This window comes from Giraffa tippelskirchi, chromosome 13, assembly GCF_054371585.1.
Source record: "Giraffa tippelskirchi isolate mGirTip1 chromosome 13, T2T-mGirTip1v1.2.pri, whole genome shotgun sequence".
Lineage (NCBI taxonomy): Eukaryota > Metazoa > Chordata > Mammalia > Artiodactyla > Giraffidae > Giraffa > Giraffa tippelskirchi.
Window position 1 is genome coordinate 55,886,605 of NC_137287.1, and position 13,905 is coordinate 55,900,509.

The 13,905-nt window shown below is 46.1% G+C and overlaps 1 protein-coding gene and 1 non-coding gene across 20 annotated transcripts in view; one reads left to right on the forward strand and one right to left on the reverse strand.

Moving 5' to 3' along the window:
* The window catches only part of PRKCQ (protein kinase C theta), a 152,719-nt gene that overhangs the window by 12,074 nt on the left and 126,740 nt on the right, over window positions 1-13,905 (reverse strand). For 17 of the 19 annotated variants that reach the window (XM_081556666.1, XM_081556656.1, XM_081556648.1 and 14 more), the window contains 3 exons: window positions 13,594-13,656; window positions 8,663-8,801; window positions 286-474 (listed from right to left, as the gene is read on the reverse strand). In XM_081556666.1, the coding sequence (XP_081412792.1) occupies window positions 286-474; window positions 8,663-8,801; window positions 13,594-13,656 (391 nt within the window). The remainder of the gene's footprint in view (window positions 1-285; window positions 475-8,662; window positions 8,802-13,593; window positions 13,657-13,905) is intronic. The other 2 variants (XM_081556662.1, XM_081556661.1) reach the window with 1 other exon arrangement.
* On the forward strand, window positions 9,159-9,230 carry TRNAC-GCA (transfer RNA cysteine (anticodon GCA)). Its single transcript has one exon. It is a non-coding gene; the product is annotated as a tRNA-Cys (tRNA).

Below are 13,905 nucleotides of genomic sequence, written 5' to 3' on the forward strand. Positions count from 1 at the left end.
GTTTCAAGTGGACAGAATAGACTGTATAGGGATTGTTGCTGGAGATTTCTTTTGTAAATTATGCTGTGAGGGTCTATCTTACACTCATTTTGACAGCTCATGTTCATCCTATTGGTGCCTCAGTTAAAACAGACAGCAAGCATCCCCTTTAAGGCTGGCTCAGAACAATTATTGTTTACTACGTATTGGGTTGGTCAAAAAGTTTGTTCCAGTCTTTCCCTAACATCTTACGATCAGAAAACCTAGTAGTAATCTTACAAAAGTCTCCTTGACTTCACTTCTTACCTTCACTAAAAGGTCCTTTGCCTCTTTCTCGAGCCATCGCGGGTAAAAGGGATTGTCCATGCGGATGGAGTGGAAAAGCTCCTCTTCATCCTGCCCGTGGAAAGGTGACTGGCCTACTAGCATCTCGTAGAGGAGGACACCAAAGGACCACCAGTCCACAGAGTGGTTGTACTTCTGACCCAGGAGGATCTGTGTGACCAGGAGGCAGAGACACAGAGAACAAAAATGAGGTTGACTAGAAAACCTTGCATGGACTTTTCAAGGCTACCCAGGATATAACTCACGAGGACAGAGCATGGTTTTAGCAAACATTACACTGAAAACTGTATCTTTTGAGAAGTTAATGATCAGATAGAAATGAGTCGGCAGTGCCCAAACTAAGCAAATATTTTTGAGATAAACCTCTTTTTTTCCCCCACCTAAGTGAAACAACTAAATTGTACCATCACCCTTCATCTGCCCATCTGTGATGGGAGCATGTGGGTGACAGATTCAGCCCTAGGAGAGCTGGTGTGTATCTATGCCCTTCAGTGCCTCTAAACCAAACCCATGCATTTTATGGACTTTCTGTTAAGTGTTGGGGCTTCCCTGATCGCTTGGTAGGTAAAGAATCTGCCTGTAACGCAGGAGACAAAGGAGACATGAGTTCAGTCCTTGAGTTGGGAAGATCCCCTGGAGGAGGAAATAGCAACCCACTCCAGTATTCTTACCTGGAGAATCCCATGGACAGAGGACCCTGGTGAGCTACAGTCCAAAGATTCACAAAGAGTTGAACATGACTGAGTGACTAAGCAACCTAAGCAAATGGTCCTGAGTCTTTACATAAAGTTTTTGTAGCTAACCAAGCAGCCAAGGAGGTTGACCAAGTCCACCCCTTAAACCTAAGCGGTCATGGTTATGAAAAGTCAAATTTTGTGACTATGCTGAGAGAGACTAGGACAACAAGCTGATAGATATTTACAAAGAATAAAGATCAAGTTGCAAACAGAATTTTTCAATCTGCCACTGACTTCCAGGATAAAAATGCTATCTACTGGCCTTAATATTTGAACACCAAAGTTAATCTTAAATTAAAAAAATAACCTTAAGGAATAGTGTAAAAGTAGACCTAGGGAGAATGATGAAATAAAGATGAGTGCACACAGCACCATCTTAGTTCGGCTGCATTTGCCTTAAGAGGGGCCTGGTTCAGATGCAATTCCCAGAACATGCCACAAGGGGGAGCCCAGGGCAACCTGAAGCCGCTCTGAGCATCACATCCTGGTACGCAACTTCATTTGCGTTGGATTAACGAAAAGAAATTTGGAGGACAGGAGACAGTTAAGGTGGAAATTCAGTCTGCCAGGGCTAGGTGATAAAGAGTTTCAGTCTTGAGCTAGGAGAAAGAAGCATAATGCCAATTCAGTTATTCACGGTATGAACAGAAAATCTGTAAACGTCTGTGATGGGTACTGGGCGTTTCCCCACACTTTGTGTGTTACTTACAAGAACGTCTGGGGTAGGTCCTCTTATCCCTATTTAACAAAGGACAGTAACTGGACCTTGGGAGGTTACATGTCTTCTTTAAGGTCTCCTGGTTAGTTAAGAGCTATGTTCTGAACCCTGGTCTTTTGGGGTCTTACTATTCAATGTTCCTTTTCTATTATAATGTCTCCAGGATTGAAACTTTGCTCTAACTTGGCCATGCTCAAACTAGTCTATATTTTTAAAGAAACTGGTGGAGAAACACTGGCTGGAGTGGCCCCTTTTGAATCTCATACCCTGAGATCTTGGCCATGCTGTCTTTTGTCCCGTGTCCTCCCCATCTTTATTCAAAATAATTCAGGTAATCATGATGTTACCACTTCATGTCAGAGTCCCTCTTTCTCTTAGGGCAAAGGAGAGCTGCAATTCCATCTGCCTTGTGGAGCTAGTAATCTGAGGTCTGTACATGGCTCACTGGGTGATGTACACAGCAGAGAAAGGGTCCTTAGAAAACCGAGTGACCACCAGTGCCTCTACTCAGCGTGTCTCCCGCCTTCTCCAGGTGCGGCTTCTCTGTATTAAAATTCCACCTGACTAAGTGGCTGGTAGATGTTAGAAAGTAGGGGGTCTCCTTATTTTACTGTTTTCCTATTCTTTGTCAAAATGAGTGTAGACCTCCAATTATACATCAGACCCTTGGTCTTGTAACAGTGACAGGGGACAAGGGAGGTTTTGAGAGGACCCCAGGAGGCATGGATTGCTGGGACTATTCCCTGGTTTGGAGGAGCACAGTCTGCTTTTTCATGCATCATTCCTGACACTACACTGAATGCCTTAATTTCTTCTGTTTTGAGATCTCTGCCTATATCTTTGGGGTCCCGGGGGAGAGTGAGTGAGATGAAGGAAAAACTTCACCAAGGCCCGTGGATGGTGTGTGTGTGGAGCTTTGGAAAATGGGTAGGGTTTTGATGGAAAAGGGAGAGGCTAAGGAGCTTGCTTGTATAAAAGAGGTCCAGAAGTGGGGGAATCCAGCACAGGTTTAGAGTTAGGCATTTGGGGTTCAGGTCTGGGTGCAGACATCCAGGGAACAGGTGACAGGTGCTTTGAGTGGTGGGGGAGGAGCCTAGACATTAAGGTGGATAAATCGTGGTCCTTAACGGTGTGAAATTCAGTTTATTGGCAAATCAATTACATGTGAGCTGTGGTAGCACAGAGGAGGAAACAACTGATAAGTGTAAGAAACCAGAAGCCTCTTCAGGGAAAAGATGTCTCTGGAAGTGGGGGTGATCAGACCCAGGATGCCAAGTGCCCAGTTCAGGGCCACGAGAGATGAGGGAAGATGGACTTCTCAGGACATACGGTTAAGGACCTCCACTCGGGATTTTGGCTTGTACCAGATGATAACGGGGACCTCCTGAAGATGTTCAAAGTTGTGGCATGACAGGTTTTCCCACTAGAAAGGGAAATCTGGTGATGTGGTGGAGGAGTGGCCCTCAGTTCAAGGCACTCCAGGGGTCACCTAGACGATGCCACAAGATGTAGGAAGAAGATACTAGATTTTGTATTTCTGCGAGTTTAAAAAAATTCTGAGGGACATCGGTGCCCTCATTTAGAGACCTGAACAAGGACTATGTTTCCTGAGAGGGGAGTGGGAAGCCTCATCTCAGGAGGAGCTGGTGGTGTGTCAGCTAGGGCATCTGTTTTTAGCACATCATAAGGTGTATTCGTTGTGATGACTCACTATCCTTAGGTGTGGCATCACCTCTGTCCTAGGCCTGGTTAAACGGATTGGTGGGTTCTGTTTGAACTAAGCTCATTTTCACAAAATGGCGGGTCCTTAAAAAGTTATCTGCAAAGAGACTTGGGATGAAGACCATGCTAAGTGATGTAAAGCCAAAGATGGCAGTGCAGAGGCCTTACTCCTAGTCCCAGCTCTTTATCACTTTATCATCAGGCTGAAAACGATCATCTCATTAGTTATGGTAGGAAGCTGGCTAAATCAGGTGTATCAAAAACACTGTTGTAAATTCTGGACTTACATCCTCTATTCTTAACCATGAACACTGCCTTGTATACACCTTGTAGCATCTATCTTACCCTGCGTCTTTCTGAGGGCTCTTTTTTAGCTATGAGCCACTAAAACCAGAAACTGAAAGAAACTAACCACCCGAATGCCGAGTTCCTAAGAACAGCAAGGAGAGATAAGAAAGTCTTCCTTAGTGATCAATGCAAAGAAATAGAGGAAAACGATAAAATGGGAAAGACTAGAGATCTCTTCAAGAAAATTAGAGATACCAAGGGAACATTTCATGCAAAGATGGCCTCAATAAAGAATAGAAATGGTATGGACCTAACAGAAGCAGAAGACATTAAGAAGAGGTGGCAAGAATACACAGAAAAACTATAAAAAAAAAAAAGATCTTCACAACCCAGATAAACATTCTGGGGTGATCCCTCACCTAGAGCCAGATATCCTGGAATGTGAAGTCAAGTGGGCCTTAGGAAGCATCACTATGAACAAAGCTAGTGGAGGTGATGGAATTTCAGCTGAACTATTTCAAATCCTAAAAGATGATGCTGTTAAAGTGGTTCACTCAATATGCCAGCAAATTTGGAAGATTCAGCAGTGGCCACAGGACTGGAAAGGTCAGTTTTCATTCCAATCCCAAAGAAAGGCAATGCCAAAGACTGTTTAAACTACCGCACAATTGCACTCATCTCACACACTAGCAAAATAGTGCTTAAAATTCTCAAAGCTAGGCTTCAACAGTATGTGAACTGAAACTTCCAGATGTTCAAGCTGGATTTAGAAAAGGCAGATGAACCAGAGATCAAATTTCCAACATCCACTAGGTCATCAAAAAAGCAAGAGAGTTCCAGAATAACATCTATTTTTGCTTCATTGACTACGCTAAAGCCTTTGACTGTGTGGATCACAACAAACTGTGGAAAATTCTTCAAGAGATGGGAATGCCAGACCACCTTACCTGCCTCTTGAGAAATCTGTATGCAGGTCAAGAAGCAACAGTTAGAACTAGGCATGGAACAATGGAACTACATGGTTCCAGATTGGGAAAGGAGTATGTCAAGGTTGTATGTATATTGTCACCTTGCTTATTTAACTTACATGTAGAGTGCATCATGCAAAATGCCAGACTGGATGAGGCACAAGCTGGAATCAAGATTGCAGGGAGAAGTATCAATAACTTCAGATATGCAGATGACACCATCTTTATGTCAGAAAGCAAAGAAGAGCTAAAGAGCCTCTTGATAAAAGTGAAAGAGGAGAGTGAAAAAGTTGGCTTAAAACTCAAAATTCAAAAAACTAAGATCATGACATCCAGTCCCATCACTTCATGGCAAATAGATGGGGAACAATGGAAATAGTGATGGATTTTATTTTTGGGGAGGCTCCAAAATCACTGCAGATGGTGACTGAAGCCATGTAATTAAAAGACTCTTGCTCCTTGGAAGAAAAGCTATGACCAACCTAGACAGCATATTAAAAAGCAGAGACATTACTTTATAAACAAAGGCCCGTCTAGTCAAAGCTATGGTTTTTCCAGTGGTCATGTATGGATGTGAGAGTTGGACTATAAAGAAAGCTGAGCGCCGAAGAATTGATGCTTTTGAACTGTGGTGTTGGAGAAGACTCTTGAGAGTCCCTTGGACTGCAAGGAGATCCAACCAGTCTATCCTAAAGGAGATCAGTCCTGGGTGTTCATTGGAAGGACTGATACTGAAGCTAAAGCTTCAATACTTTGGCCACCTGATGGGAAGAACTGCCTCATTGGAAAAGACCCTGATGCTGGGAAAGATTGAAGGCGGGAGGAGAAGGGGACAAAAGAGGATGAGATGGTTGGATGGCATCACTGACTCGATGGACATGAGTTTGAGTAGGCTCTGGGAGATGGTGATGGACAGGGAAGCCTGTTGTGCTGCAGTCCATGGGGTTGCAAAGAGTCAGACATGACTGAGCGACTGAACTGAACCAGTATTTTGAGTGCCAGTCACAAAGTATTAAGCCAAGATTTTAAAAAATTATTGAGTCTCATGATTTTAGTAGAGCATAAAATGTACTATGAATACTCACAGTTATTTAAGACTATTTCATCTTAAGTTCAGCCAATTCCTTTTTATGCATGTTTTAGAACATACACTGTACTAGCTGGTGATACTATATAATAAATACACATATGCTGGCGATGCGTTTTTAACTGATGAAGGATGACCTAAAAGTGAAAATATGTAATGATGCACTGGCTGTTGGGTGGTCCTGGAGCAGAAAACCAGGTCAAAAGGTGTCACCGGGGTCCAACCAGAGGTGCCGAGGCCCTGGACAGGGATTTTCTGCTAAATTTGTTTTGCCCCAGATGAGGACGGACTGGAGAAGCTCAGATTTGATTCACAACGGGATTCACTCTGAGCATCAAAAAGAATCAAGGTGAGGGGGGAATCTTAATTCACAAGACTGGGGAGGGATGAGAATAGATGTGTGAAGTCCTGAGGTCTAAATTTAGAGGGTCTTGGCATTTGGATTTGGGAGGGTCAAGAAAGAACAGAACTGGTTTGGGACCTGCTATGTTTGAATGGCCTGTGCCAGTTGGAGATCTCAGCAGGAAAACAGATATATTGGTCTGGAGCAAGAAGTCTGGGCTGGCTGTAGTGATGGGAAATCACAGGCATACATACAGCTGCTGCTCACGGAGAATGTACGGGAGGAAAAAGGACCAGGAGTGGAACTGTGTGAAGACAAGCATGACTGAAGATGTGAGAATGAGACTGAAGTTGCAGAGAGAAGCCAGTCTCTGAGGCTAAATTCTGGAAGATGCCAAAGAAAACAGATTGAAAAGGAAGGACTGCCCAAGATAGGGCATGGCATAAGGCATGGGTAGACAGGACAGTTCCCGGAGAAGGCAATGGCACCCCACTCCAGTACTCTTGCCTGGAAAATCCCATGGACGGAGAAGCCTGGTAGGCTACAGTCCATGGGGTCGCTAAGAGTTGGACACGACTAAGCGACTTCACTTTCACTTTTCCCTTTCATGCACTGGAGAAGGAAATGGCAACCCACTCCAGTATTCTTGCCTGGAGAATCCTAGGGATGGCGGAGCCTGGTGGGCTGCCGTCTATGGGGTCGCACAGAGTCGGACACAACTGAAGCAACTTAGCAGTAGCAGTAGTAGCAGCAGACAGGACAGTTAAAGCCATAGTCTGCCCACCAGAGGCCAAGCTTGCATTTAAAAAAGGTGCAGTCAAGACTAAATACAAATGTGCAGGGCACAGTCTCCTGTTTCCTAGACTGAAGATGCTGCTGTTACTTTGGCAGTGATGATAGGGATCTGTCACTAAATTTGTTTTACCTTGGAAACCAGAGGCCCATCACTGTTTATCAAACAACCAGTCAGCACTCATGGACTTCCCTGGTGGCTCAGATGGTAAAGCGTCTGCCTACAATGCAGGAGACCTGGATTCAATCCCTGAGTCGGGAAGATCCCCTAGAGAAGGAAATGGCACCCCACTCCAGTACTCTTGCCTGGAGAATCCCACGGACAGAGGAGCCTGGTAGGCTACAGTCCATGGGGTCGCAAAGAGTTGGATACAACTGAGCAACTTCACTTTCACTTTTCACTTTCACTTTCAGCACTCACACATTTATCAACAATTCTTCATTCACTCTTTGAAAAGGTATCTATTAGCACCTTAATGTGCCAAGCCTTGTGCTCCATCCTTGGATATAAAAGTGCATAAGAATACACTGACCTACACAAGTGACAAGACGAGACAGAACCATATACACCTGTACCAACATCACTGTCCTGGTTTTGCTATTGTACCATAGCTATTTAAAATGGAATTGGCAGGGGAAATGGTGAAGGGTAGATATGGGTGATGTTTCTTTACTACTTTTGGCAACTGCTTGTGAGTCTGTAATTATTCCAGAATAAGGTGTCTAAAAAGTGAATAAACAGCAGTCCTGGGACTTCCCTGGCAGTCCAGAGGCTGAGACTCCCCACTCCCATTGCTGGGCACCCAGGTTCAATCCCTGGTTGGGGAACTAGACCCCACGTGCTGCAACTAACAAAAAAAAAAAGATCCTGCATGCTTCAACTAAGGTGTAGTGCAGCCAAATAAATATTTTTTAAAAAGAAAGAAACGGCCACTGGCATTAGAGCAATCATCCAATGGTGCAGAGTGATTCCAAGAAAAGCCATGATGACAAGTTTATGGTACGAGAAGGACCACATGGCAAGGGGGTGTCTCTCTCATCTGCCCGGGTGGGCAGCTGGCATAGAATCCAGAAATGGGGGGAGCAGGCAGTGGGCAAACCAGGATTGAAGGATGCCTTTTGAGCAAACGCTGCACTTCCAGGGGCTCAGAATACAAGAGCAATGGCTTATTTCTGTTTTAAACATTCAGAGGCTCTTCCATGTGACAAGATAGCACAAGACAGAAGTGTCCTCATTTTACACGAGAATGTGGGGCTCTCCAGGCTCACATGGGACACAGCCTGGAAACCACAACTTGGGTGTTTCTGGTCCCAAATGAAGCCACTGAACACAGGTGGATGCCCCATGAGCCTGTTCAGGGTCCACCTGGCTCTTCTCCAGTGGCTGCTTTCAGTTGGTCTGAGTGGGGTGAATACATTTTAAGGCTGGGGTGGGGGGAGCCAGGACAGGATGGACCTGCTGAGTCTTTCACGTGTGGCGAGATGCTGCAGTCAGGGCTGCTACCATCCGCCAGGAGACAAGAGCAGCGCCTTCGTGCAGCTGCGTTTGTCAAATATTTGGATTAACAAACACACCTCCTGCACCAAAGCACTTTATAAAGTCTTGGTTTTTCAGGGGAGGCAGAGACAGCGGTGCTGGCCCGGGGCATGCTGAGGTGGGGAGGGGCCAGGGGTGCACCCTACCTCTGGCGCAATGTAGTCAGGGGTCCCACAGAAGGTGTTGGTCCTGGCGTCTCCCAGCATGTTCTCCTTGCACATCCCGAAGTCCGCAATTTTGATGTGTCCATCTTTGTCTAAGAGGATGTTATCCAGCTTCAGGTCCCTGAAAAACAAAGCAGGTTCTCACTTTAATAAGGCAGTTTTGTTGACAGGGGATTGCCGTGTAAGACAGGACACAGCCGGACACGGTGGCCTCTGTGTCCCGTCGGGGTTTTCAAATCAAGATGGCAGAGTAGAAGGACCTGCGTGCGTCTTCTCCCATCACAGCTGGAAAGGCCACCCGTGGGTGCTTTGCTGGTCCTCCTCCCTCCTTTCAGCCCTTCATCCCCAGCACGGCTCAGGGGCTCACTGCTTCTCCTCCATGGTGTTTCCTCCGTGACCAGCGTCTCTGCCCAGGACTTGATCTATTATAGCCCCTCGCAGCTAGGTAAGCTATTTCTGGGCCCAGCTCTGACAGGCTTCCCTGGTGGCTCAGATGGTAAAGTGTCTGCCTGCAATGCAGGAGACCCGGGTTCAATCCCCGGGTTGGGAGGATCCCCTGGAGAAGATCCCCTGGAGAAGGAAATGGCAACCCACTCCAGTACTCTTGCCTGGAAAATCCCATGGACAGAGGAGCCTGGTAGGTCACAGTCCATGCGGTCGCAAAGGGTCGGACATGACTGAGCGACTTCTCTTTCTTTCTTTCACTCTGATAGAGTTCTGTATCTTCTATGCCCAGCACAGTGCCTGGCCCATCTCAAGAGCTCCATCCGTATTTCTTGTAGAATGGCTGAGCAGGTGTCGAGATGGGGATGCATAAAGGTCGTGTGTCATCTCTGCAAAGCAGCACCCCTCAATATTAAGAGGGGCCTTCAAGAAATGAAGCCTGGTGTGTCTGGGGTCGGGTGGTATTTAGTATTAAACAACAGTACATGCGTTCACTTCTATGCAGATAGGGGTGCAGATAAACCTGACTCATCAAGGAAAAGGCTGGCTGCTACCCATTTCCCTTTCCCACTTATTAAGGAGTAGTTGTTACTCAGTCACTCAGTTGTATCTGACTCGTTGCGACTCCATGGACCGTACAGCCCACCAGGCTCCTCTGTCCATGGTATTCTCCAGGCAAGAATACTGGAGTGGGTTGCCATTTCCTTCTCCAGGGGATCTTCCTGACCCAGAGATCGAACCCACATCTCCTGCATTGCCAGGTGTATTCTTTACCACTGAGCCACCTGGGAAGCCCATTCATTCAGTGAGACCTAGCTTCTGCTTAAGCAAGAGTTTGAGATTTTACGTTGCTTGTAATCGGTATCCACATTCTAAAGTTCCATCGCTATTTCTCTCTCTTGTTAAACTCTAAGCTTTATGAGGGTGGAAATACGTATTGTTACTTGCTGTACAGCAATGCTCTGACAAGAGTGTGGCATGTGGCAATCGTTCCATAAATATTTGTTAAATGAATTCATCACCAGCCGGTGACTACCTCACCACTTAATTTTCTGCTCTAATTAAGCCCTGAGAATGGTTCCCTTTCAGTGCTTTCTCACCTTGTGTGAGCGGATCAGCCAGGAACAGAGAGCAGGGGATACAGTTCTGTTCTGGTGGATGGATGCTGCTAGCAACTGTCCCCAGAACTGACGTCTTACATCTGGACCAGTGTGCTAACCTCTGGCACCAATGCCTCGTGGACAGTCTGTCTGACCAGTTGTGTGGATGCTCCCACGGTACAGGAATGTGTATCTCACATTCACATCAGTATCAGTTCTGTTTCTCCCATCCTAACTCAAATGCTGTCACGCTCTCATTAATGAGGACTACAAACTTCCGATATGTCTGTCTTCTCCTTAGGCAGGCCTTTGGCTTTGTTCCTTAGTTGTAATTAAACCCACTTTCATTGTGATGTGTTGCCTGTATTTAGACTTGGGGGAAATGTCAATTAGAGTCTAGTGAAAAAGAAAACTTTTTTCTCTCACCCATGATCACAGACCTCTCACATTCTGCCTTGGACCCCAGGCTGAGCATGTCTGTCTGAGAGTCTCCCTCTTCATTAGAATCTTATTCGCTTGGACTTTCTAAGAGTTTTCTGTTCATGTCTTTTCATGTCCTTATATTTTACCTTCAAAAAAACCCCAAAACCCCAAACAAAGTAAAAACCCAGAAAGTGACTTCCTCAGGTATCCAGAGGCTGGACTTCTATAGCTTCAGTATCCACCATGATGCTTAACAGAGGCTGTGTGTTCAGTGGGTGAGTTACCAGGTGTGGTGGGTTTAATGGAACCCCCCACCCCAGCAACGATGTTTCTATCCTAACCCCCAGGACCTTATGAATGAGATCTTATTTGGAAAGAGAGTATTTGCAGATGTAATCAAGTGAAGGATCTTGAAATGATATCATCTTCGATTATCCGTTGTTGCTCAGTTGCTTAGCTGTGTCCGACTCTTTGTGATCCCATGACCTGTAGCCCACCAGGCTCCTCTGTCCGTGGGATTTTCCATGCAAGAGTACTGGAATGGGTAGCCTTTCCCTTCTCCAGGGAATCTCCCTGACCCAGGGATAGAACCCATGTCTCTGCGTTGGCAGGAGACCAGTGAGCCCCCAGGGAAGCCGTGGTTTATCTGAGTGGTCCCTAAATCGAATGTCACGCAGGGAAGAGACACAGGGAGAGGAGAAGGCTGAGGGACGATGGGAGGGACACCCCAAGCCTGGGAACCCCCAGGGCCGCCAGAAACTGGGAGAGGTCAGACGGACCCTCCCTAAGAGCTTGCAGAGGAAGTGTGGCCCTGTGGACACCTTGATTCTGGACATTGGGACTCCAGAGCTGGGAGGGAATAAATTCTGTTGGCTGAAGTCATCAAATATGTGCTAAATCTTGTGGCAACCCTTTGAAACCAATCATCAGTGGACAGAAAAAGGGAACTAATAGAATCTCCTTGTTAATTCAGTGGCCCAGTGAGTGTCAGTGAGTAAGGTTACAATGCACCTTGTAGGTTAAAGATTTTCTGAAGGCCAATCTCAGTGTCCGTGCACCTGCTAGATGTCATCCCTCAGTTCAAATTATTCAGTGACTTCCCAGGATCTCCTACAATCCTGTGAGTACACTGCTAAATAAACATAGTGTTCTTTCTTAGAGGCGCATAGCACACTTCAGAAAACATGATTTCCCATACAACTTATGATATTAAAGACACTTATGGACCCTCATTGTCTTTTTGTCCTGAGTGTTAATTTACAAGAGATGAAAAGATAGAATGTGGAGAAGCAGCCTGCACTGGGGCATGTGGGGTTTGGTGGCATGAGGTCCCTTTCAGCTCTAAGAGCTCTCTTTCTCTTTGATCTTCCTTGTTTTTCCTCCCTCTTTTCCTATCTGTCCATCCCACACAATCTAGAGGGCCTCAGTATAGGTATACTTTAGGGATATTGCAGGCATTTCAGATAGAGGAAAACAAACCACGGAATCTGATCAGGGTTTTCACTATCCTGGTGGTCAGATCTCAGTTTCCTGAAGATTAAAGAATGGTGTCAGATTTTTAACCTATCGTTTTGTAGACAGACCCCCACCCAAAACAAAGGTATATCCAAAGGATGTCAGAGAGACTGCTTAAGGAAAATGAGTGCTGAAACCTCCCCTGAGTCTCTGGTTTGGCAGGTCTAAACAGGGTGCCCACGCTTGGCTGCACCCTCTGGAAGTAGAGAGGTTTCTCCAAGCAGAGTTTCAGTCTACTCTGTAAACACTGGTACAGACCATCCTGGATGGAATGCTTCTGGACCACATTATACACAGTTTGCTGTCTTCAGCAATTTGTGCGGAGCATCACTTAGCCTTTCCTAATGACTCAGGGTCCTTCCTGTGAGCACTGGTCACGGGAGAGCAGGTGATCCCCTTCTCCTGGGGCCGTGAGCTTGTCCTGCTTTCTCCCTTTATGTCGGGTCCTCAGCTGTCTCTTCTCACTGTGGTCACTGTGCAGGCCTCCAGCTGCTCAGCCGGCATCCTGTCTAGCTCCTTTCTTTTATATATAAAAAAAATTATCTCTCCTTCTAATCTGCAGTGAGTTGGAAACTAGATAACTAAGCCTTTGAAGATTTGTATGTTAAATGAGTTCAAGGGTGCCTTGAGAAATGGACACTGAAGTACATTAGCTTTTATCCAAGATGGTTGTGAGATGATGGTGTACAGTAAGTTCTGGATGGATATCCGCTCGAGAAAGGGGATACGTGGTGTCCTGGGTATGGTGACTAGGTGTAGGCACGTAGGTTTTAACAGGCGTGTTCGAGTGTTCAAGGAAGAACTTCCCTCCGCCCTCACCCAGGAGGGCACTCAATATGCAAATACAGGCAAGAACGAAAAGGAGACAGAGAGAAAGCAACAGTAAGATGCCAGAGAGAAAGTAACGGGAGGGAATGAGACAAAGGGAGGCGAGAGGGAGAAGAAAAGGAAAGAAAGAACAGAACGATCGCAGCTCCTCGGCTTTGAGATGGGAATTTCCTCCTTGGTTGTTAAATCAGTATCCGTGATAACTTTGCACCACAAAAGCACACTGACCACCTCCCCCCCACCCCCACCCCCCGCCGTCACCTACTGCTAAGTCGCTTCAGTCGTGTCCAACTCTGTGCGACCCCATAGACAGCAGCCCACCAGGCTCCCCATCCCTGGGATTCTCCAGGCAAGAACACTGGAGTGGGTTGCCATTTCCTTCTCCAACGCATGAAAGTGAAAGGTGAAAGTGAAGTCGCTCCGTCGTGTCTGACTCTTAGCGACCCCATGGACTGCAGCCCACCAGGCTCCTCCGTCCATGGGATTTTTCAGGCAATAGTACTGGAGTGGGTTGCCATTGCCCGTCACCTAAGCACGATGATTAAACCATCCAGAGCAGGGAATCCCGATATCCCAGGGCTTGTTCCCAAAGAGCCAACTTACCTGTAGACAATTCCTTTGGAATGAAGGAACTGCAGACCGAGGATGATTTCGGCAGCGTAGAACCTGAGTGAAGGAAAATTGAGGTTCCACATGAAATGTTTAGTGGGAAAAAGGTTCCCCTTTAGACAGAGTGAGCGTGTGGCATTCTGCTAAATGTACATGTGGAATTTTGTTTAATCCTAACAAAAGGAAGACCGCATCCATTCTACACAACCAGCTTCAGCCCTGAGAGAATGAAACAGAGCTGGTATCTAGTGCTTCTTCTTATACTGTGAACTAGAATGCTTGAATTATGATTTTGGAGGGTTATGA